Genomic DNA, 23865 nt, shown 5'->3' with positions numbered 1-23865 from the left:
AATTTAAAAAAACCAGCATTGGTACTGAGAACCAAGAAACTCTGATCGGTGTACCCTGTATAGGATGACATCGATCGTCATAAAATCCCTTCGGATTCATTGATGTACTTAAGAGAAGAAATTTCTAATCCCTACCTGGTCAGCCAATGCGCGAGTCCAGACCTGCTAATATAGTTGCCCCTTAACTTCCTCTGAAATAACTTGACAAGCCACTCTGGGGTGCCATTAGAAACTGACAATAAATGGTGACTGAGCCAGTGACACCCACATCCCACGAACAAACAGACAAAAAGAAGCTTAGAATTGCAGTGTTGTTGATCATGCTGGTAACAATGGTAAAATCAGCAATGCCTTTCACTTCTTGTCAAAATTTCAGTTTCGACAGACCTGTTGTCTGCACATAGTTTTAAAATCAATTGAAAGAAAAATTGTCTCAGTAAGTTGCTCATCTTTTTGCTACCCTCTGTGTTTATTGTTGGTGACTGGTCCCGAGGTACTTAAATTTCAAGGGAAAAGAAGTTGTCTTTTTTTAACTGTTTCTGACAAGTTTTATCTGAATTTCCTTTTTCAAATTATGCTCAGCTGCTGGCTCATCTCCTAGACATTATCTATCGAAGTGATGAGAAGGAGAAAGCAGTGCCCCTTATCTCTCGACTGCTGTACTATGTCTTCCCATACATGAGAAACCACAGGTAATTAAACAAAATGCTTACAAAGCCAAGGGCACTGGTCACCATGATGTGAGTTCAAGGGCCCCGAGTTTCAGGGCAAATTGATCAAAGCTAGATTTAAATACAACAGAATGTATCAATGAATATATCTTAGCTTCATCTAATGATGTTAGACTCGTATTAAAATTCTGCAAGTTTAACAGTTGTTTCTGGAACTCGTGTGAGACTGAGTATGACTTTACACAGTTGCAAGTGCACATTTTTTCAGTTTAGAGTTTGTGTTTTCATTGAGTGGCTGGGATACCAACCAAGTTGTTTCTTGAGTGTTATTGCACATGTACAGGCAAGTGGAAGGTGTTTGATCACACTTCTGGCTTCTGCCTTGTGGAACGTAGAAAGGGTTTGTGGAGCCGTGAGGGGAGTTATTTGCTGAAGCAGGTCTCCAAATTGCTTTTGTAGCCACAATTTTAAAGTGGCTGGTCAAGCTAGTTTTTTATTGTTGGGGGGGTTTTGTGATAGTAGTACTGTTGAATGTCAAGGAGAGATGGTTCAATCTTCCTGTTGTCTGGCACTTAACATTTATGCCTTATTTGTAGCCCATCATCCAAATGTGATTGTCATCTGGTTCGTGCTGCAAAGGTTGTTTTGTTATTTTGGAGTCCAATAGGGGGTGTGTTCTGTTAGACCGGAAACTAACTCTTTTTCTCTTTCCACAGATTCTGTCTGACCCACTGAGTGCTTCCAGCATTTTCTATTTTTATTTCAAGTTTCCAGCATCTGTAGCTCATTTTTACTTTCACTTTCTTATTGTTACATGGTTATAAGATGTCTATATTAGTCACATGTACATCAAAACACACAGTGAAATGCATTTTTTCTGTACAGTGTTCTGGGGGCAGCCCGCAAGTGTTACCACACTTCCGGTACCAACATAGCATGCCCACAACTTCCTAACCTGTATGTCTTTTTTGGAATGTGGGAGGAAACCGGAGCACCCGGAGGAAACCCACGCAGACATGGGGAGAACGTACAAACTCCTTACGGACAGTGGCTGGAATTGAACCCGGGTTACTGGCGCTATAATAGCATTGTGCTAACTGCTACACTACTGTGCCTGCCCCTATATTGACCAGTTTGTTTATTTGTGCTCCCTTTTCCAAAATATGTCTCATATGGTGAGCTGGACTGCTTGTAGATCATATTCCAGGCATTACTCCTTTATTGCAAGTTATTTCATGTTGCCAGCTCTGACACAGTTCCTTCAGTAGCTGCAGAGTAGATGTGTGGACCAGCAGTAATCCAGACTCGGTAGTGCTCTGATAGAAGGTTGCTGAAGATGTGCTGAAGTGCTCTACTACCCTGTCAAGATTTGAAAATGGTTGAGTTTTTTTTTAATATGCAAAAACAATAATATAGCTGAGTTGGTAGAGGGCAGGCCATGTTGCACAAAAAATGTTAAGACAACTGAATTCCAGATCAGTGTATGGTGACGATGATTAGTAGAGACTGGAGAACAAAAGGGGAATTGATTAAATGAGAGTGAGCTAGAAGTCCCTCAAGCCTGCTCTGCCACTCAGTAAGGTCAAGGATCATCTGATCACAGGCCTTGGAGCCTCTGGCTCATCTTAATAAACCTTGATGCCCTATAATTCACAAATCTTCTATCTCATGCCTTGAATATAATGACTCTGCCTCCACAGCTGTCTGGGGTAGAGAATTCCAAAGATCCGTGACCCTCTCGGAGATGTGATTCCTCCACTTCATAGATAAGTGAAGCAGAAGTAACTGAGTGAGCTGAGGTTGTGCTGGTGTTTAGGAGATGGAAGAAGACAGGGTTGGCGAGCAAAGAGGTGTGAAGTGAACAGATGAAAATGGGGTGAAAGATTATGCTGGAGTTGTAACCACTGGTTTCAGCTTCACGATGCAACCGGGAGAATTTGGAGTCAGAAGTAAGGGTGCTGACATTTCTAGTGTTCTTCTGTAGAATATTTTAACTTCCAAGATTTGGTTTTAATTTTGTTGAAAAAGCCAACAGCAATCTTGGTCAATAAATTTAATGATGCTTTTAGTGGATAATAATTTGTACTTGCTTTAGTATTTACTGCATTTAAACTGGTAGTTTACATGATAATGCTACATTATCACGCTGAGGAGATCTGGAAATCTTTATCCCATGTGTCTCTCCATTATACTGTCAATTTAAGTTGTCATCATGATGCCCTTGTCTCTGTGTTTTACATCTGGGCTTCTGGATGTTGTGACTCTTTTAGTTTTGTCTTTATTTTTCCATCTAATTAATCATGTTAGTTTAGCACGGTAGTGTAGCAGTTAGCGTGATGCTATTATAGCACCGGTGACCCTGGTTCAATTCCGGCTGCTGTCTGTCAGGAGTTTGTACGTTCTCCCTGTGTCTGCGTGGGTTTCCTCCAGGTGCTCCGGTTTCCTCCCACACTCCAAAGACGTACAGGTTCGGAAGTTGTGGGTGTGCTATGTTGGCGCTGGAAGCATGGTGACACCTACGGGCTGCCCCCAGAACGCTCTACACAAAAGATGCATTTCACTGTGTGTTTCGATGTACATGTGACTAATAAAGATACCTTATCTTATATCTTATAAATTTTTATTCAAGTCTATTGATGAACATGTTATGGCCAGAGAAATCATAATGAACTTATTTGAATATTTTGTCAAAGAATGCAAAATGCAAATAAATTTGCCTTTGTAATGCATGCAAATATATTGCTTTAAACTGCAGGTACGAGAGACTGCAGATGCTGGAATCTGGAGCAAAGAAAACAAACTGTCTCTGCAGATGCTGCCTGACCCACTGAGTTCCTCCAGCAGAGGGATAGTGGATGTTTGCAGTCCTGATTCAGGGTCTTGACCCAAAACATTGACCCTCTTGTTGCCTCCACAGATCCTGTGACCTGCTGAGTTCCTCCAGCAGTTTTTTTTTGTTTACATGCAAGTATGTTCTATATACCAAACAGTGAATTTTTTTCCTCTTCGCTACCTATTGAAAATGTGACTTTTTTATTTCTTAGTGTGCACAACGTTCCAAGTTTTCGGGCTGGTGCTCAGTTGCTGAGCAGTTTAAGTGGCTATGCATACACTAAAAGGGCGTGGAAAAAGGAAGCCTTTGATCTCTTCATGGACCCACTCTTCTTTCAGATGGACTCGTCTTGTATTAATCAGTAAGTCAAGATAAATTTCTCTGTATTTCATTCTTTTCCTGGTTTTAAATATAGACCTTCAAATGTCACCGGGAACCTTTTTTGTAAAATATATGTGCATTATATTGCTTAGGGGAAGTGAACATCTGATAGCAAACCTCCAATTACCGTAGATTTAGATTTAGATATGTGAGTATTTTGGAATTTAGCTGTGAGATGGATATGGTTTACAGATGTGATATCAGTTACTTTGTGAAATTATCTCAGGAAATTGAAAGGGGCCTGTTAGGATGGAGGATTTTTGGACTCTCATTTGCTGGAGTGGTATGAGGAAGTAGAGCAATGCAGGTTTGCATCCACCATTGTCCTCCTGCACTGAGGCCAGCAAGTCTGTTGTAGAGTTTCCTACAAATGTCTTTTTGTTTAGCCTTTTTATCCAGTTACCTGTGGCTTTGAAGTTCTCTGCCACTTATCCATTTTCTACAATCTGTGATAAACCTGGAGATCCAATTTCGGTCTTTTTACAGTCCAAAGTTGTTTTGCTGTAGAGTGACACATGCACTTAGGAATGAAGCTTGCTGTTTAAAGCACTTAACTGTGCAAATGTATTTGGTTCTCTTTTGAAATGTGTTTATGGCGTATCTGAAAAAGATGAAGAGAAGATTTATTTATCATTCAGGATTCCAAACTTTGATTTGCATACTTTCAGAATCTCCAGGAATCTTGAAGTGCTGTACAGCTGATGGTTTTTTTTTTGAAGCTCTATCGTTTTTTAATGTAGGAGCACAGGAAAACCACACTCGCGGGAATTGGAGAAAATGATCAGAGAGGTGGTTTTGATCATGGCATGCATGGGATAAGTATTAATTGGAATTCCATGGGAACTTCACTGCAAAAAGTGTCTTGCCTGAAAACTGACACCTGTGATGGTCTCATTGGCTTAGTACTGTACTGTAATATTTCACTAGATTATGCTTGGAGTGGGTCTGAAATCCACAGCCTTGACTCAGGCAAAAATACTACCACTGAGCACAATTCTTATCTGCAAGTCATAATATTTAAGTCTGAAGTTTCTTTGTGTCCTTTTAGTATAAATAGTAACTCGGAAGGGAGGAGGGGAATTTGCTGAGTTCATTGGTGCAGTAAAACTGTAAGTGCACTTGTCAGACACTTCAGTAGAGCACTGAGGAATGGGATACTGTCACAGATATCAACTTTCAGATGAGATGTTAACCCAGGGACCAGATAGTGGTGAAGTTCTGTCTGTCACCTTTCAGGTATCACCCAGATCCCAATAAATGAAGCTGTTATTGGATTATGGGTGTCGCTAGTAAGGTGATAACAAGAACTTTATCAGAGGTAGCACACAATAGAGGTGAGAGGAGAATGAATGATTAATAAATTGTGTTGTGTTTCTGTGTTCTCAGCTGGAAGTCTATCATTGATCATCTATTGACTCACGAGAAAACAATGTTCAAAGATTTGATGAGTAAGTCCAGTTTATTGTGCTTGCAAATAATCACATTCATTCTAGCATTCAATCCAAATCTGAGCAGTTTTGCAATTTGAATGCCAATCTGTTATCTGATATACGAGATTCTGCAGATGCTGCAATCTGGAGCAACACACACACAATGCTGGAGGAACTCAGCAGGTCAGGCAGCATCTATGGAGGGAAATAAATAGTTGAGGTTTCAGGTCGAAACCCTTCCTCAGGACTGGAAAGGAAGAGGGCAGAAGCCAGAATAAGAAGGTGGGGGGGGGGGGGCGGAGGAGCACACACAGGCAGGTGATAGGCAAGTCCAGGTGAGAGGTGGAAGGTAGGTGGGTGGGGGATGGGGGTGAAGATGTAATAAACTGAGAGGTGATTGGTAGAGGAGGAAAAGGGCTGAAGAAGAAGGAATCTGGTAGGAGAGGGCAGTGGACCATGGAATAAAGGATGGGGCAGGGGAGGAGAGGAGATGGGCAGGTCATCAAGGCGGGGAAAGGGATCCGCAGGAATAAGGGAAGGCAAAGGAGTAGGGGGAAAGAAAAAGAAGGGGTGGGGTTACCAGAGGTTAGAGAATCGACGTTGAGGCCATCAGGTTGGAGACTCCCAACGTGGAATATGAGGTGGTGTTCCTCCAACCTGCACCTTGCCTCAACGTGGCAGTAGAGGAGGCCATGGATAGACATGTCAGTATGGGAATGGGATGTGCAATTGAAGTGGGTGGCCACCGGGAGGTCCTGGCTGTTGTGGCGGACGGAGTGAAGGTGCTCAATGAAGTGGTCACCCAATCTGCGTTGGGTCTCACCGATGTACAGGAGGTCACACTGAATGGTATTGGTTTATCATTGTCACTTGTACCGAGGTACAGTGAAAAACTGGTCTTGCATACTGTTCGTACAGATCAATTTATTACTCAGTGCAGTTACATTGACTTAGTACAGAGAGCATTGAGGTAGTACAGGGTAAAAACAATAACAGAATACAGAGTAAAGTGTCACAGCTACAGGGAAGTGCATTGTAGGTGGACAGTAAGGTGCAAGATCATAAGGTAGATTGTGAGGTCAAGAGTCCATCTCAATGTATAAGGGAACCATTCAATAGTCTTATCACTGTGGGATAGAAGCTGTCCTTGAGCCTGGTGGTACGTGCCCTGAGGCTCCTGTATCTACTGCCTGATGGGAGAGGAGAGAACAGAGAATGACCTGGGTGGGTGGGGTCATTGATTATGCTGGCTACTATGGTCGATACAATAAATGACACCCTCAGACTCGTTTATACATTATCAATTATACATTAATTGTATAATATATTTGGAATGCATTATCAGAAGAACTCCCTGAAAGTGGCAACACAAGTAGGTAGGGTGGTAAAGGTGGCCTACAGTATACCTGTTCATCGGTCAGGGTGTTGAATATAAAAGTCGGAAAGTCATGTTGCAGCTGTATAAATCTATGGTTTGACCACATTTGGAGCACTGTGTGCAGTTTTGGTTGCCACATTACATGAAGGATGTGGAGGCTTTGGAGAGGGTGCAGAAGAGCTTCATCAAGATGTTGCCTGGATTGGAGAGTATTACGTATAAGGAGAGGTTGGACAAACTTGGATTTGTTTTCTCTGCAGCGTCAAAGGCTGAGGGGCGACCTGAGAGGAATATATAAAATTTTGTGAGGCAGAGAAAGGATAGACAATCAGAGGCTTTTCCCCAGGGTGGAAATATCAAATACTAGAGGGCATATAGCCTTAAGGTGAGAGGGGGAAAGTTGAAAAGAAATTCAGGAGGTAAGTTTTTTTTTCTTACAGTGGTTGGTGGTGAAAGCAGATACAGTAGCAACATTTAAGAGGCATTTGACAGGCACGTGAACAGGCAGTGAATGGAGGGATACAGACCATGTGCAGACAGATATGCAGTTTAAATTGGCATTGTGGTTGGCACAGGCATTGTGAGCCAGTTCCTGTGCTGTTATGTTCTATATTTTGATGTGTAACATGTGCAGAAGCCAAGAGGTAGGCATTCCACCCGTCAAGTTTACATCTTTCAAGGTTTTAAATTAAACCTGATTCAAATATTCATTACACACAGTTGTAGCAGCTACCTTCCAAACGGTCTGGGAAACTTGGCAATGGTGAGCTCAGAATGGCAATGAATGGATTGGTCCGCTTTAACTTGCCTTCGTCCCTCATTGGACATCACTTTTTACAACACTGAAGACCATTCAGCCCATCAGGTCTATGCCAGCTCCTGGCAGAGCAATTCCATCAGTCTGTTCTGATGAAAAAGCTCAGACCTGAAATGTTAACTCTCTATTTTTCTTTCCACAGCTGCTGCCCGATCTGCTGAGCGATTTCAGCATTTTCTGTTTTTACTTTAGACTTCCAGCACCTGCAGTCTTTTTTTCAATCCAGTCAGTCCTATTTCCCTTCTCCTTATCCCCCTGTCACAATCCCTCTCACTCCCCTTTGATTATTTTGCTACTTAACTTTACGAAGGGGTAATTCACATTCACCAATTAACCTACAAGCTCATCTTTGGGATAGGGGAGGAGACTGCAGCACCTGGTGATCTCAGAAAAACATGCCAACTCCATACAGCACCAGAGGTCAGAGTGTTAACCAGATCCCTGGTGCTGTGAGGGAGCAGCACCAACTACTGAGCCAGTGCTGTTTGTTGGGGCAGATTGGGTTAAAATCAGGCACAGATGATGAGCATTTGTAACCAGTTTTTAATCCAAGAGACGAGGTTGCAGGTTCTGAACATGTTCTGCGAACTGCAACACAGTCCCCTGCCAACTCTGTTTAAACCTTCCCCAAAAGCACTAGCAAACCTCGCAGCAGGAATATTGGTCCCACTCTGGTTAAGGGTGGAACCCATTCCACTTGTGCAGTCACCACTTCCCTAGAAATGGTTCCAGTGATCCAGGAACTTAAAAGCCCATCCTCTCACACCACCCCTTCAGCGATGCATTCATCTGACTTGTTCTGATGAATGATGAACCTACTCTGATATTCTCACTAGGTTGTGGCAATGGAAGCAATCCAGAAATTATAGCTAAGGTCTTGCTCTTTAAGTGGTTGTTTAGCTCCCTAAACTTGCGTTGCAGGGTCTCTTGCAACCTGGGGCTTTGACCTAATCATGGTTAAATTTGATGCAGTCCCATTGCTCCTTTACCTTTGCAGCACATCCCTTGGGCTTGTGTGGGTTATTCTGGAGTTATGAAATTCTGGATAGCAGGTATTAATTAAAATGAGAACCAGTCTTCAGGGGAAAAAAAGCCTGTTCACAATTTAACTTCAACTATTACCTTAAGGCTATTGAAACCAATCATTGGGTGTGGGACATTCTGATTCTGTCCCATTGAAATTATGTGGGTGAAGACAATAGATGTTCCTGTTAGCTGGTGCTCATTGAAAACTTCAGAATGAGATCAGGTAAGGCATTAAGTGGCCATCTCCTGTATTAGCAGAGAAATAAAGGTCAACAGATGCTGGAATCAAGATGAAAAACACGATGATGCTGGAGGAACTCAGCAGGCCAGGCAGCATTCGTGGAGAAAAGCAGGCAGTCAATGTTTCGGGTCAGGACCCTTCTTCAGGAAGGAAGATAGGATCTGCATCTCCCCGTTGCCAGTCACTTCAACTCCCCCTCCCATACTATCACTGATATGTCAGTCCTCGGCCTCCTCCACTGCCAGGAGAATTTCAGGCACAAACTGGAGGAACAGCACCTCATTTTCCATCTCGGAACCTTGCAGCCTAACGGCACGAACATTGAATTCTCCCACTTTAAGTAATCCCCACACCCACACCCCCAACCATGCCTCTTCTTCCCTTTCCTAGCCTCTTTTTTTTCTACCCCCCTTTTTCTCCTCCTTACCTCTTAACCAGAGTGAGACCCATCCCCCAGTGGATCTGCTCTCCCCTCCTCCCCCGCACCTGCCTATCACCATCTCTTACCTGCATCTCCCTATCACCACCTTGTGCCCACCCCGCCTCCCCTCTTTTGTCCACCTATCACTGCCCTGCTTTTCCCTCCTATATATTGGGCTTCCCCTTCTCCTATCTTCAGTCCTGAGGAAGGGTCCTGACCTGAAACATTGACTACCTGCTTTTCTCCACGGATGCTGCATGGCCTGCCGAGTTCCTCCAGCATGTGGTGTTTTTCATCCTGTATTAACACATTAAGGGCATATCCCTGCCACTTAATGCATAGTCAGGACAGGTCTGTTTCATCACTTAATGTTCTGGATAGTTGTAGATTGAGGGAGCCATCCCTCAACACTAACAAAAGGGGTATATTTTGGGTGTCTGGAGTTTGTGCTCAGAGGCTTCCGGAACAGACACCAGCATTGAATATTCAAAGCGATTCTGCTAGTTGGGATGTGCTCCCATTGTAAATATGTAATTCTGCAAAGTTACCTGACTATATTCAAACTGTTAAAGTAGATGATTGTAGCTGTTGAAACTGTAGTTAGTTTTTTATTGTTATCTTTGTGTTTAAACGGTATAAAACTTTGTGTCAGGAGAGAGATTCTCTTGGACTCTCTCTCCAGAAGCTCTGCTGTGTGAATCAAGTCTGCTCTGGGACAGGTGATCCACCCCGACCAAACCTGTGCTGTACCTGGCAGGAAAATCTCTGACAGCCTTGTGCTGCTCAGAGATACCATCGCCAATGTGCAGGACAGAAGGGCAGACACCTGCCTGGTCAGCTTGGACCAGGAGAAGGCCTTCAACAGTATACCACAAATGTACATGATGGATGTGCTCTCCAAAATGGGATTTGGGGAGGGAATCAGAAATTGGATCCAACTGCTCTACACAATATTTGTAGTGCAGTTCAAATCAATGGGTGGGAGATAGTTTTCCCCATCAAGTCCGGAGTCAGGCAGGGTTATCCACTCTCCCGTCTTGTCTGTGTGCTGCATTGAACCCTTTGCTGAATCCATAAGGAAGGATGAGAGTATAAGAGGGGTGATGTTGCCAGGCAGTGAGGGCACCCAGGTGAAAACCTCCCTATACATGGATGACGTCGCCGTCTTCTGCTCAGAGCCACAGTCAGCTCGCAGATTGATCAGCATCTGCGACCAGTTCAAGTTGGCATTGGGGCCAGAGTCAACCGCAGGAAGAGCAAGGCTATTCTCTTTGGTAACTGGCCTGACCGATCCAATGTCCCCTTCACTGTCAGGTCTGACTACATGAAGGTGTTGGGGATCTGGTATGGAGGGGCTGAGGCGTGTAACAAGAATTGGCTGGAGTGGATTGGGAAGGTAAAACAAAAACTGGGTTTGTGGAAAAGGTGTTCTCTGTCAATAACTGGGAGGAACTTGGTCATCAGGTGTGATGTGCTCTTGGGGCTGCTGTACTTGCGCAGGTATGGCCTGTTCCTCGCTTCTATGCCTTGGTAATCACCCAGGACTACTTCTAGTTTATCTGGGGGTCCAAGATGGAGCGAGTCCGATGGGTGACTCTGTACAAGTCCCCTGAGAATGGGGGCAAAAGTGTGCCCAACGTTGCCCTAATCCTGATGACCACCTTTGTGTGTGGTTGTATCAGCCGGTGTGTGGACTCAAAGTACGTGGGCACCAAATGTCATTACGTGCTGAGGTTCTACCTGTCCCCAGTGTTGTGAGAGATAGGCCTGGCCCCTCTACCGCACAACGTTCCAGTCAGCTGGACATTACCGCACCACCTGTCATTTGTGGAAGAGTTCTTCCAAGCAAACCACAGGTCCGTCAAACAGTGGTCAGCATAGAAGGTACTGCAGGATAGGGACACTATGGATTCTGTGGGTTTGTTCCCTGAGCAGACTGCCCAAACCATATGGAAGAATACCTCATCGCCAGATCTCACCAAAAAGCACCAAGACCTTGCTTGGCTGGTGGTGAGAGGTGCCCTCACAGTCAGAGCCTTCCTCTGCAGACGACACATCACCCCCAATGCACGCTGCCCTCAGGCAAGCTGTTGGGGGGGGGGAGCGGGGGGGGAAGGAAATGGTCGTGCACCTCTTTGCAGACTGGATTTGCAAAGAGGGTGTGGAGACGGATGCAAGGGTCTGTGTCCCGGTTCATCCCCAGCAGCTGCATAACAGAGGACTCTCTGATCTACAGGCTGTTCCCGGGAACACACACCGAGACAGACATCAAGTATTGCTAGAAGATCATCAACTCAGTGAAAGGCGCCCTTTGGTCTGCCCGAAACTTGTTGGTCTTCCAGCACAGCGAGATGTCTGTAAGGGAATGCTGTCGACTGGCACATTCCAGGCTGCAGGAGTACTGCTGAAGGACACACTGAAGCTCGGTGCAGCCAATGCTAAAGCTTTGTGGGGAAGGACCGCAGTATTGGCTCCTTCAGCTACTGCACATGGAGGGGCTGAGTCGGGTGGGGAAGTCCCTCGAACAATGAAAGGTGTATCACCTCAGGGAGCCACATTAGTGGCAATGCTGCTATGTTTGTTTGTGTGTTTTTCTCTTTAAGTTTTACACTACTGAATGTAATGACCATGAATGCTAAGCTTTTGTATTTTGCACTGTTTTCTTCCTTTTGTATATATTTTTTATTATGAACAAAATTTATTTTTTGAAATAGAAAAGAAGAATAAAGACTTTATCTCCCAGTTATAGCTTCAGTGTGGTTCAGTTGAGTCAGTTGCAACAAGGTTGCACTGGAACTTCTAGGGAGGTCATTTTTTGGTTTAAGTTGTTTCTTCACAAATACTATAATATTTTCAGAGTATGCAGAATTCGAAATCAGGTGTGTTGGATGAATCTAATGAGCCTGTGTGTTTGGTGTTGATTTGGCCAGCAGCAGTGATTCCATTTGCTTGCTAGGTGCTTTTAATGCTGTCAATTGTAACTCATAGTTTTAATCCACAATTTCTGTCTCTTAAGCATGATTATCCTCACTAAAGAAATGAAATTATCAGTTTATGCTTGTTTGTTAATTCAACGAGATGATGTCAGCTAATTAAGGCACAGGGTTTGTACGAATGCACCAATGCCAAGAAGGAAGTCTCCACAAAGTGAGTTGAAGAACAGGTTTGGAATTCGGTGATGAATCATTGGCCAGCTGAGCGGTATGCTGGATGATGAAGTACCCTTGAATACAGAATACAAGGACACAAGAGTTGGTATTTTCACTTAATCTGGGAGTATGAGAATATAAGGCTAATAACAGATGGTGGCATCTAACAGTGAAGATAAAAAGACAGTGGTTGGGATCTTAAATGTTAGCACTGAGTTTTTTTTAAAAAAAGGGTGTTAATGAATTAGCAATATTTTACAGCCAGTTTGATGGGAAAAAAAATCCTGATGTTGGACGAGAAAATGAGTGAACTTATTCTTTTCTTCCCAACCTGAATTGTTTCTGTTGAAGGTTGAAGTAAGCCCTTGATCTATTTGTTAAATTATGCTTTTCTTGCCTCATGGAAGAGCTTTTATCAATCTAAGGTTTCAGCCCAGGAAGCCCATTTTCAGCATGCAATGACTTGCTAAGATAACTGTAATTATCAGTCTGAACTTGCTTCATTCTGTTGGATATCTGCTGTTGGGAAAGAACACTTAAACAAAAGTGTCAATTACACACTCCTACTTAACTCTTTCCCATATGTATGCAAATTATTTTAATGCCTATTTGGTGGAACATTACAACATGGATCATTTAACCAATTTTTGTCTCTTAAACCTAATTGATCATGGCAGTAATCCTCATTTGAACTGAGAATGACTCAGTACAGTTGGGACTCTAAGCAATAGTTTATAGGAAGAAAGAATCCTGTTACCCTCATTATCTTGGCTGGAGAGATGGTAATACCACAGTGGGATTGGAGCACTGGTTCCTCCATTTTGTTCTTCTACCCTGAGTTAAACTTGCATGCCAGACTCCTGATGTAATGAAAACTAGAACAACTTTTTAAGGTACTGAAAATCTAAAATAAAAATAGAAAATGGTTGAATCACTCAGCAGGTCAGGCAACATTTATGGAAAGACGGATAGAACTTTATCTTTCATGAAACAAACCTATTTTTCCAAGCTGTGTCGTGGAAAGGGATTACCAGGTGGTTGAGGAAAAATACAAGAATGTTGTCAAGTTCCTGGGGGTGGGGAGGTGGAATATAATATTGCCACTGACTCCTGAGAATCCCTGGTCCCTGACCTGTACAAAGTGGAGGAGCAACATTTGCAATGGCACAAGAACCTCAAGTCCTTACACCAAGACCACACAGAAGCCCAGCCTAAATGGCAGAAGCAGCATGCCACATCCCAAGCTACCCACCCACTAAGCACCATCTGCCCCACCTGTGGCAAAATCTGCAGGTCCCATATCAGTCACCTCAGAACCCAAAAAACTGGAGCGGAAGCAAGTCTGGTGGGACTGCCTGAGAAGTTGTGACTGAATGATTGCAGACAATGCTTGAAGTATCTTGATCACAACAGCTTTATAACCTGTCTCGTTTGTTTCAATCTGTCCTTCCTGTTCCTTGACCCAATGTGGACAAAGAACAGCTTGTGATGGACTACACTGCACCCGTTTACTGCTAACATAACACACATGACTGTGAGTAAGCTCTAGGCTATGAATGTGTTTCATGTCTCAGCATGTTTCTCTTTCTGGCCCACAGAACTTGCTATAACATCTTAATACTGTGCGAGTGTTCGCCCTTAATTCTGATGTGTACAGCCTGTGATTCAGACAGGTTTACTATGCTACTTGACTTTGTGTACATGTTGAGAGTGTAGCAGATATTGTTTTTGTATTTTAGCTGTTATTAATTCTGTAAAGCAGCAATTAAGTTTCAAAAAATCCTGTACTTTACAAAACAATAGTTCCAACTTTGGCTATTTAACAATTTTGCTTCTTGCCTCTTTAAGTTGAGAGGTGGTGTATTTTGGTGGGAGACATGAGAGGACACATTCTCTTTGAAAATAAGTCTAATGGATTGGTTGGAAAAAGGGATCTGTGTGATGGTTATTCAAACCACAGTAGGGATACAGGTTATCAAGGTTATAAAATTGCAGATTTTTGTGGTGCTTTCAGTGATGATAATTCAATGCATCAATAATTTGAACATAAGACATGATTAGACAAATGAATTTGTCTTTGCCATCTTCTTTGTTCTTTACAGCATTGAATCTGGACCAATGAAAGTGAATGAACATTCTAAGATAAGATATCTTTATTAGTCACATGTACATCGAAACACACAGTGAATTGCATCTTTTACATAGTGTTCTGGGGGCAGCCTGCAAGTGTCGCCACGCTTCCAGCGCCAACATAGCATGCCCACAACTTCCTAACCCGTACGTCTTTGGAATGTGGGAGGAATCCGGAGCACTTGGAGGAAACCCACGCAGACGTGGGGAGAACATACAAACTCCTTACAGACAGTGGCCGGAATTGAATCCGGGTCACTGGCACTGTAAAGTGTTACGTTAACCGCTACACTTTGCTGCAAGTTCATGGAAAGATTTCATAAGTTTTTTATTCTTCCTCCAGGACTCTGTTTAAATGCAATGCATAGTTTGCAGTAGGTTGGACTTTGCTGTAAGCAAATTGATACTTTTGCTGATGCAAGTATCAATTTCCATTTTTTAACTTGATACTTTCTCTCCTTCAGGTATGCAGAGCAGTTCGTTAAAGCTCTTTGCTAATTATGAGCAAAAAGCCATGCTGGTGAAGCGTCAAGCTTTTGCAATCTTCAGTGGTGAAGTTGACCAGTATCATCTGTACCTCCCGCTCATACAAGGTGACCAACGCTCTTTGCTCACACAAATGATGCTTAAGCAAACACACAGAAATGTGACCAAAGCAGATTTATCTATATTAACAATATTAAGATGACATTTTTTTCCGGTATTTCTTTGAGAGAATTGTGCTATAGATGCTCATAACTACCTCAGTGTCCTTGGGTTTCCTGCCTCTAACTTAATGTGTATCTCTGACTGTTGTGAGAAAAATGTGCTTAGTTGTTAGCACGTTTTGGTCAATAGCAGAGTTCCTTATAAATAAAAATCCAAGAAACTAGAACAGCTTACAACACACAAGTTGTGCAATGGGAGTAACATGATAGAATGGTTGCACATTTACCAAGTGGGCCTGGAGATACAGTGGTCACATGAAGGATCCTTCCAGCATCAAAAGAGGGAATCCTTCCTCTTTGCATCAGAATTTTATTGGGGAAGCTTTGCCCTGTGATCTCTTGCCTTTAGTGGAATGTAATGATTTCGCCCTCCATCTTGGAAGGAGTACACTGAAGCAGCATTGTTATACTCTGACCATTGCATGGCAATCAAGCCTCTCAATTATTGTCCCTCATTCCATCATGTCAGTTTATGTGGGGGCCAGCGAATTCTTATAGTGAACCTCAGCTTGGGATGGAGACATCAGAGAGGCCGTAGATGCTGGAATCTGAAGCAAATAATAAACTGCTGGAGGAACTCTGGGCAGGCAGCATCTGTGGAGGAAAATGGACAGTTCAGATGAAGGATCTCAACCCAAAACATCGACTGTCTGTTTCCCTCTATAGATGCTGCCTCACCTGCTGAGTTCCTCCAGCAGTTTGTTTTCAGCTTGGGATGACCCTGCATATTAATTTACTTCAGTCGCAAAACATGGTAACTAATGCAGCAAGTGTAATCAGTCCACCAGCAAAGTATTGTTCTTGGTAGCAAGTTCAAACACATTTGTCTGGTTCTATCTACCTTTTTAACAATTGACAGTACATGCCGAAATAGTTAACTGTGATCCTGCTTTATCATGACATTTTGGCTATTTCTTTTATAATTAGGCACTTCTTGATGAATCAGTGGTTTACCCTGAGCCTAAGCAAAGTCAAAATGATGTACATTTCCATACAACACAAGCCCATTTGGCCCATTGAGTCAATGCTGCCTCTGAGCAATCCCGTACGATCCATACACTTGACACATTTTACTTGCGAGCTGAGGCGAACACATTTGCAAGCTAATAAACTAATTTTCTAACAGCAGACTAGGTTAACAAAGCTAGGAGATGGAGAAAAGTGGTGGCACAGGACGAACTGGCATTCTCAGGCTCCTGTCTTGTGTATGCTGTGGGGTTTGGATAGAAGGCACGTTGTTCCATGGGAGGCTGTCTGGAACTCGGACGACATTTGGGAATTGGCAGGAAATAGCTTTTTCTTACGAGAAGTGGGATTGAGGATAAATTTTGTGTACGTTTTACTATGCTTCTGATGAGTGTGTGATCATTCCTAACGTTTTCCACATCCTCGTTTTCAGAGCGCTTGACAGAAACTCTTCGTGTGGGTATGTCATCAGTTGTAACTGCTCAGATGTTTTTGACCTTCAGAGTGTTGCTGACAAGAATATCTCCTCAGCATCTGACTTCACTGTGGCCCATAATGGTGACTGAGCTGGTAAGAGTAACATCCGGCAGTTTTGCAAGATTTAACAATAGACTTGGCAGACGATGAATGACGTTTGTGATTGCGCAATCAAGTGGTTCAGTGCCAGACAAATTTGTGGTTAGCACTGAGAGAGGAAGTGATACTACAGAATAATTTTGAGTAAAACCCCAACCTGACAGAATCATGCCAGGGTACAAATACAGTTTTACGAACATGAGGAAAACTAGAAGAATTCTTAATTAATTTACTACAGCTTCTCTGCAAGCCAATATTAATTCCAACTTGCACTTGTGTTGGAAACGGGGCTTCTAATACCTTTGCAATCATATGAAGGATAAATACAGTTTTTTGGAAGAAATTACAAATGATGCACCAAATCACAGTGGCATTTGCCTGCACCTTCCTGGGCCAGACGTAGAAGGCCAAGAAAACTGACCCTCTGCACCCAGAAGGTGTCCTCTGGAATCCCTCTATCAATGTTCAGTGATGTTTGTTTGGAACCAAATAAAACTGATGTAAAACAAAATTTTAAGTAGAAAAATATGTATTTAAAAACAGAAACAAGAATTAAAAAGACTTGATGCATAAGGAAATAATTAAAAACATTAAAGTAAGAAAAGAAACCGGAATCAGCCAGTTGGCCATTCGAGCCTGCTCTGCATTTCATCAGGAGTATGGATGATCCACCGTCACTACTTTCCTGCTCTCGTCCCACATCCCTCCACTCCCTTCTATAGCAAAACTCTGTTAATCAGGAATACCTGGGACTTTTTTTTTACCAGACTAGCAGATTTTCTACACTATTGAATGCTATTTTATTAATACTCCGAGGCACTTTTAACTTTTTTTTAAAAAGATATCTCAGTAACATTTCAGTGAACTCACAAAGAGTAAAGGAGGTGCAGGAAATGGCCCAGGTAAGTTTCAAAGGAGTGTAGGAACCAGGGCCCCAAAGAGTGGATGGGGAATGTCACTTCACCGCTCCCTTATCCAAACCAATATAATTACCCCCAACCCCATGCACTCTTATCTTGTACACTAACCTTTTATCTGGCACCTTATTGAATGTCTTTTGGAAATCTAAGTACACTACATCTACTTCTTCCCCTTTATCCACCCTGTTTGTTACCTCCTCAAAGAAGTCCAGCAAATTTGTCAAACATTATTTTCCTTTAATAACACCATGCTGTCTTTGCTTGACCAGCTTACAATTTGTTTACATGTCTGGCCATCACCTCCTTACAATGGATTCCAGCATTTTTCCAAGCACAGGCTAATTGGCTGATGGTTTTCTGTTCTGTCTCCCTCCTCTCTTAAATAGTGTTATATTTTGTAGTTTTCCAATCCTCTGAAACCTTCCCAGAATCCAGGTAAAAGATTTTAAAAAAAGGCCATCTTGACCTTCTCCCATCAAATCTATAGCTCCGGGAATTTCCATCCAAAAGAAAGGTAGTGGCAATCCCAGAGTAACCAGGCTGTGCTATTGGGCTCTGTGCGAAGTCCATTGATGGATCAAAGGGATATCTCTGTCTCTGCCTCAGCATGCTCTAGGCCTGCCACTGATTTACCTGGCAGCAGCTGAATACCAGGGCTTTCCTTCAGACTCGCAGCCTGCAGCTGGCCTGATTCGTGCCAACAAATTTCTGCTTTGTGTAACGTTGGTCCAATTTTGCATGCAAAAATGTTTGGTTCAACAGTGAGTTTCCTTTTGAAATTCTAAAAGTATGGCATTTTACCCCCTAAAACTACCATGTGTGCTGTAAGCCAACCTTGAGTGTGCATGAAGGAATTAATTACTCGCTAGGTGCAACAAGGAGACTTCATTTTAAAGAAGCCTAGGTTGTTTTTTTGAAGATGTTTTACTCCTTTGTTCCATATTGGGAAACTATTTGTTCTCTGCCCCACTTCCCCTTCTCCACCTTTCAAGCCATCTCCAAAACTTTTCTGTAGCTGAGCTGTGGAGGCTGATGAAAAAGATGTGCTGCTGACTCCCCATCAAAGTCTGTCTCAGATTGTATTTAGCATATGGCTTAAGAACTGCTCGGATTCTTTTGCTTTGTCCACCTTTTTTAAACTCCAACTTAAAAGAAAATAGTTTTATTTCTCATGTCTTTAAAGTAAAGCCATTCCTGTAACACCAGTATCACAACATGTTTGATTATTGCCCAGGTCCCAATTATTCTGAACTCTCAGCATCATCATACTACTTTCCCTCGAATCTCTGAGACCAGTTTTGCTTCAAGTCAACTAGAACATTTGAACAATAAATGTATCATTTAATATGCACATATCATTTTGGGTTGGCATCCGATTTGTAAGTTCCTTAAATATGCACATGTCAGAATTGCCTATTAATGCAGAATTAACTTTAACAAATAAATACAGGCTGAAAATGATCCTACAGTTGTAATGTGACGAGTTTCTTGATGTCATCTTTAGGTTCAGGTCTTCATCCAATTGGAAGAGGATTTACTTGAAATTGTTTCAAAGTAAGTTTCCTATTATGAGATATCACCTTCTGGAAATATTTGAGGCCTGATGAGGGTATTCTACAAAGCTTGTGCCACGCATTAACTTAATTGAAATTTGTAGTACAGAGGATTGGTAAAGGTGATGGGCAGTGAGGGAATGCTTTGCCCCACTGTAGCTTGTGCTGATCGGCAAGGTTCCACCTTCATTCTTAATTTGGTTCCAGCAACACCTCAATGGCTGGAGTAGTTCTCAGTGATCCATCCTTGGAGGAGTCTCAGTTTACTCTTATTGGTGTACTCCAGGTAGCTCTAACCTTATCCGATGACCAGATGATTCATGCAATAAAGTGCAAAATATTCTTATATTCACTATTCTCAGCTGGGGCAAAGAGAAGCTCTAAAATTGTTTTGGGGGTCCTGCATTAAGGTTGGGAGAATCAGTAAAGGTTCTTGCTTTTGATTTGATATTTTGTAACCCTGACAAAAATATTTTATTGAAGAGCTACTGATTTGCATGCACTACTAACATTGAGGAGAAAATAGATCGTTCCTAGGAAAGAATGTGGGAAATATTGTATGACATGTCTCACAACATGGATAAAACAATAGAGGAATGCCCAGATATATTAATGAGGGAATACATGGGATAAAACAATAGAGGAATGCCCAGATATATTAATGAGGGAATACATGGGATAAAACAATAGAGGAATACCCAGATATATTAATGAGGGAATAGAGTCTGACAGGAAATATTTTTGTTGTCCTATTTTGAAGAGTGCCTCTGAACATGGAAGCAGATTTCAGGAAGGAGAATTTTACCATCATTGTATATTGTGCAGATGAAAACATTTTCGTGCAGAAAAGAGATTTTGCCTTTTTATGGCAGCTTATACAGTGAAGTTATTGCTGGAACTTTGTTTGCATTTGAAGATGGGTTTTATTCTTTGCCTCAGTTGCATCTTTACACTGGCTTAAGACTGGATTTGTTAAAGGCAAGGGATGACAGCAACTTAGGAAAAACTGCATCATGAATTGGAAAAATCAGTATTTTCTTTCTTTATTGAATGGCGTGTAACCACATTGACAGGATTGGTGTTTGTGAATACTGGTGGCATACATTCTCAACCAAATTACTTAATGGTTGCATTAAAATAGCACTGTTCTGGAAATTCCAGCTTAATTGAAGTAGGCAGAAGCAGCATAATTGTGGTTTTGATTGACTTGAGGTCATGAATGCAAGTATAATAGGTGGTAATGAGTCAATCCATCTAAAGAGACCTGGGTGTACTTGTCATGTCATCAAACCTTATCAAAGTATAGGTCATCCTTAGCATCTATTTACTATTTTCTTTTATCAGTATCCTACAGTCATGGCTTAACTTCTTCGAAAAGGTTCTTCCGGAGGTAGTAGAGTTATACAGCATGGAAACAAGTCCTTCAGCCCAATGCATCCATGCCAACCAAACTGCCTAACTGAGTTAGTCCCATTTCCTTGCAATTGGTCCATATCTAAACCTTTCCCATACATGCACCTGTCTAAATGTCTTTTAAAAAGCTCATGTACCCACCACCCTCTGTGTGGAAAAAGTTGCCTCTCCAGTCTCCTTTAACTTTTTCCTTTCTCACCTTAAATCAATGCCTTCTAGTTTAGATACTCTACTGTTGCTTGGAGAAGCAAGGAATGAGATTTGAACCTTCATGACAGCTAAAGTTGCATTATCTCCTTCATTTCCCATTTTTCTGATCCTCCTATTTGGGGAACAGTGGTTGGGTTAGGGAAGATGGCAAAGCAATCTTAGAAGACCATGTTTGGTGACTGGTATGAAGCAGGAATGAACTAGTGTAACTTGTATGATTTGTTGCAGTGTTCAGAGGCATGTGAGGGGTCATGGATAGTGGAACTCAGTGGTCTTGAGAAGTTTGGATTGAATGTACAGAAAGTATTTAGCATATTAATAGAAGTGGTTTGACAGTTCTGGATCAGGTTGTTGTTGGGTTTATTCTAGACTGTTCGAGAAAGCAAAGACTCTGCATTAGTGTCAGGCATTTTAGGGGTATTACTGAAGTTTACCACGGAAGCCAGCAAAAGTTATGTCATCAAAGGGTTAAGCAGTGGTTTTGCATATTGGGTGAGGTCAGAATTGACTGTCACCCCCATGGCAAGGTTCTTGGATGAGGTTCCAGGGCTGGCACGACACTTTTGGAAACTTGCTTTCAGAGTGATTAAGTGCTTACAGGAGGAAAAGGTAGTGAGTAAATGGTGTTCAGAATGTGAACACTGCAAGGAAATCCCTTTGTGTTTACATCCTGAACTGTGGCTGCACACTGCATTTGGTGATGATTAACTAATCTTTCTTTTGCAGTAAAGTAGGTCAGAAGTCTCCAGCTAATCATGGAAATGGATCCTATTTGCTAGATTTGGAGCAGAAGGAACTCGACATGTATTTATCTGCTTGTAAATTTTTGGATACCGCACTCTGTTTCCCTCAAGAAGCAATGCCTTTATTCCAAATGTAAGTCCAAGTATGGGTGAGATATCCTTTCTCTTTCGCTCTATTTTATCACTGTGCATTAGTATTCCAGCAACATTGTACCAACTGGGACCTGAGATATTAAGGAATCAAGGAACTGGAGACTAGTGCAGGAGTTGAACGATTTCATTGAATAACAGAGCAGGCATGAAGGGCTGGATGGCCTCATTTTCTATTACATATGTTTTTATGGAAGATTGGCCAGCATGCCTTCACTGATACCGTAGTATTTTCCTGCAAAGATAAGGAAAAGCTCTGATGGTGAACCTTCTGCTCCGAGCCCTACATAAAAAATGTCATTTGTAAACGGATGGTTGTCTCAGTCTCCTATTCCCTGCTCTGCTTTAGTGACTCACCTAATAGTGAGTGGGTCCTTAAACCCTACCTTTTGAGTCCTGCCTGGGATAAATTTCCAATGAGGAAACCCATCTTTTCCAGTCTATCTGCACCTTCTCTGAAGCCTTTTACACCTTTCCTGAAGTGTGACTTGAAGAATTATGCGGGGGTCTCCAGCTGTGGCTAAACCAGTATCTTGTAAAGATTCATCATGAGCTTCCTGCTCTTGTACTCCTTGCATCCATTTATAAGGCCCAGGATCCTGTTTGCATTTTTAACCACCACCCCAACCTGCCTGCCATTTTCAGTAAACGATGCACATGTACCTGAAGATCTCGGTTTTCCCCTTTTTAGAATTGTACCCTCCAGTTTATTTTACCTTTCTCATTCTTCCTACAAAATCAATATACCTCACATCTATCAGTATTAAATTTAATCTGCAACCTATCCACCACTTCCACCAATCTATCCATACCTTGTATATGTTGCTATCTTTCTAACAGCTCACTATGCCACCAGGGGGTTGCATGTCGTCCTGGAAACGCAAATACGATTGCAGAAACAACTGACTGCTCGCCTAACTGTAGAATCCCATATAAATATTGCTCTCTTGACCTTTTCCTCCTCTGTACAATTGAGCCATCCATGTTGGTATGGTCTTGGCTCTGACTGCACTCTTCAGGGAAAACCACTCTCCCGTCGGTATTGAGAACTGGTTAGAGCAAGATGACTAGGGGAATCTCGTGAACTATTTGCCTACTTTAAATCTGTCTGGCACTCGCCACTCCTCCTCCTAATCACATTCTTGAGCCGTGAGATGGTCACCTCCTGAAGCATGCTACCCACAAAGCACTTGATCTTGTGGATGGACCACAGTGATATCCGCTGATGCTGAAGCTTCAAATCCCAGAGCTCTACCAGCCCTCAATGCCTATGGTCAGCTGGGATGCTGCAGCACAGCATGTATATTCTGTGGGTATGAGCAGTTCTGCTGTCCCTCGATTTATTGGATTAAGTTCATTAACAAAGAAAATACTTAAAATACTATCACTATTAAATCTGTTTTACTTTGAAGGAACTTCAGAACTGTATTTTGCCACTGAGGATGTTTTCACTGCAAGCTGTAGCAACTTTGCAATTACATACTGAAAAATCTTTTTTTGTTGTGATCTTTTTAGGTACAGATGGGCTTTTGTTCCTGAGGTGGATGCTGAAGATTGTAGTCCACACATGGACATTGTGGAGACATTCCAGGCATATAAACCTTATGCTGTGCGGATCCTGGATATTCTGAACCAAAACTTTGGGGTAATAAAATTCTTTTCATGAATAAAATTGTATTTCTTTCCCCACAGGGAAAATCTAAAATTTATTTTAATTACTTGGATATCGTCCTGTCTCTCTTTGTGTTTTTTTCTGTACTGAATCATAGATTGAAATCAGACTGTTTCCCACTTGAATGACTAGTGTAAATTTTAAATGGTAATCTTGTTACACATCAGAAATTTGAACAAATTGGAGGCTGCCCCTCTCGAAGTTCTTCTTTAGAGTTTTGGGAAAGTATTTCAGAATTAATTATAGTAACGTTTAAACATTTCTGTCCAACTTGCAGCTTTGATTTTAAAAAATTGCCATGTAAAATTTCAACAGTGTGCATGTTATACATATTGGTGTTCAATTTAACTTCTTTAGTTTTTGTCTGGCTTTTATTTGCAGTTTTAGTTGCACAACTAGCTTTCTTGTGTTGATGCATGTTTGGTAGTAAAATCCAGAGGCTATTAACACCACTAATATTTAAGGGTAATGCATCTGG

General features: G+C 42.1%; 1 protein-coding gene across 3 annotated transcripts in view; it reads left to right on the top strand.

Moving 5' to 3' along the window:
• Window positions 1-23865, top strand: part of dop1b (DOP1 leucine zipper like protein B) — a 120683-nt gene that overhangs the window by 95029 nt on the left and 1789 nt on the right. For all 3 annotated transcript variants that reach the window (XM_052013785.1, XM_052013783.1, XM_052013784.1), the window contains exons 29-36: window positions 583-692; window positions 3716-3865; window positions 5272-5333; window positions 14942-15070; window positions 16584-16720; window positions 19151-19200; window positions 21549-21698; window positions 23231-23360. In XM_052013785.1, the coding sequence (XP_051869745.1) occupies window positions 583-692; window positions 3716-3865; window positions 5272-5333; window positions 14942-15070; window positions 16584-16720; window positions 19151-19200; window positions 21549-21698; window positions 23231-23360 (918 nt within the window). The remainder of the gene's footprint in view (window positions 1-582; window positions 693-3715; window positions 3866-5271; window positions 5334-14941; window positions 15071-16583; window positions 16721-19150; window positions 19201-21548; window positions 21699-23230; window positions 23361-23865) is intronic.

The sequence above is a fragment of the Pristis pectinata genome, chromosome 4, assembly GCF_009764475.1.
Source record: "Pristis pectinata isolate sPriPec2 chromosome 4, sPriPec2.1.pri, whole genome shotgun sequence".
NCBI classification, from domain to species: Eukaryota; Metazoa; Chordata; class Chondrichthyes; order Rhinopristiformes; family Pristidae; genus Pristis; species Pristis pectinata.
The sequence above is the reverse complement of the archived record's forward strand: the minus strand, read 5'-3'. Positions and strand labels throughout refer to the sequence as shown.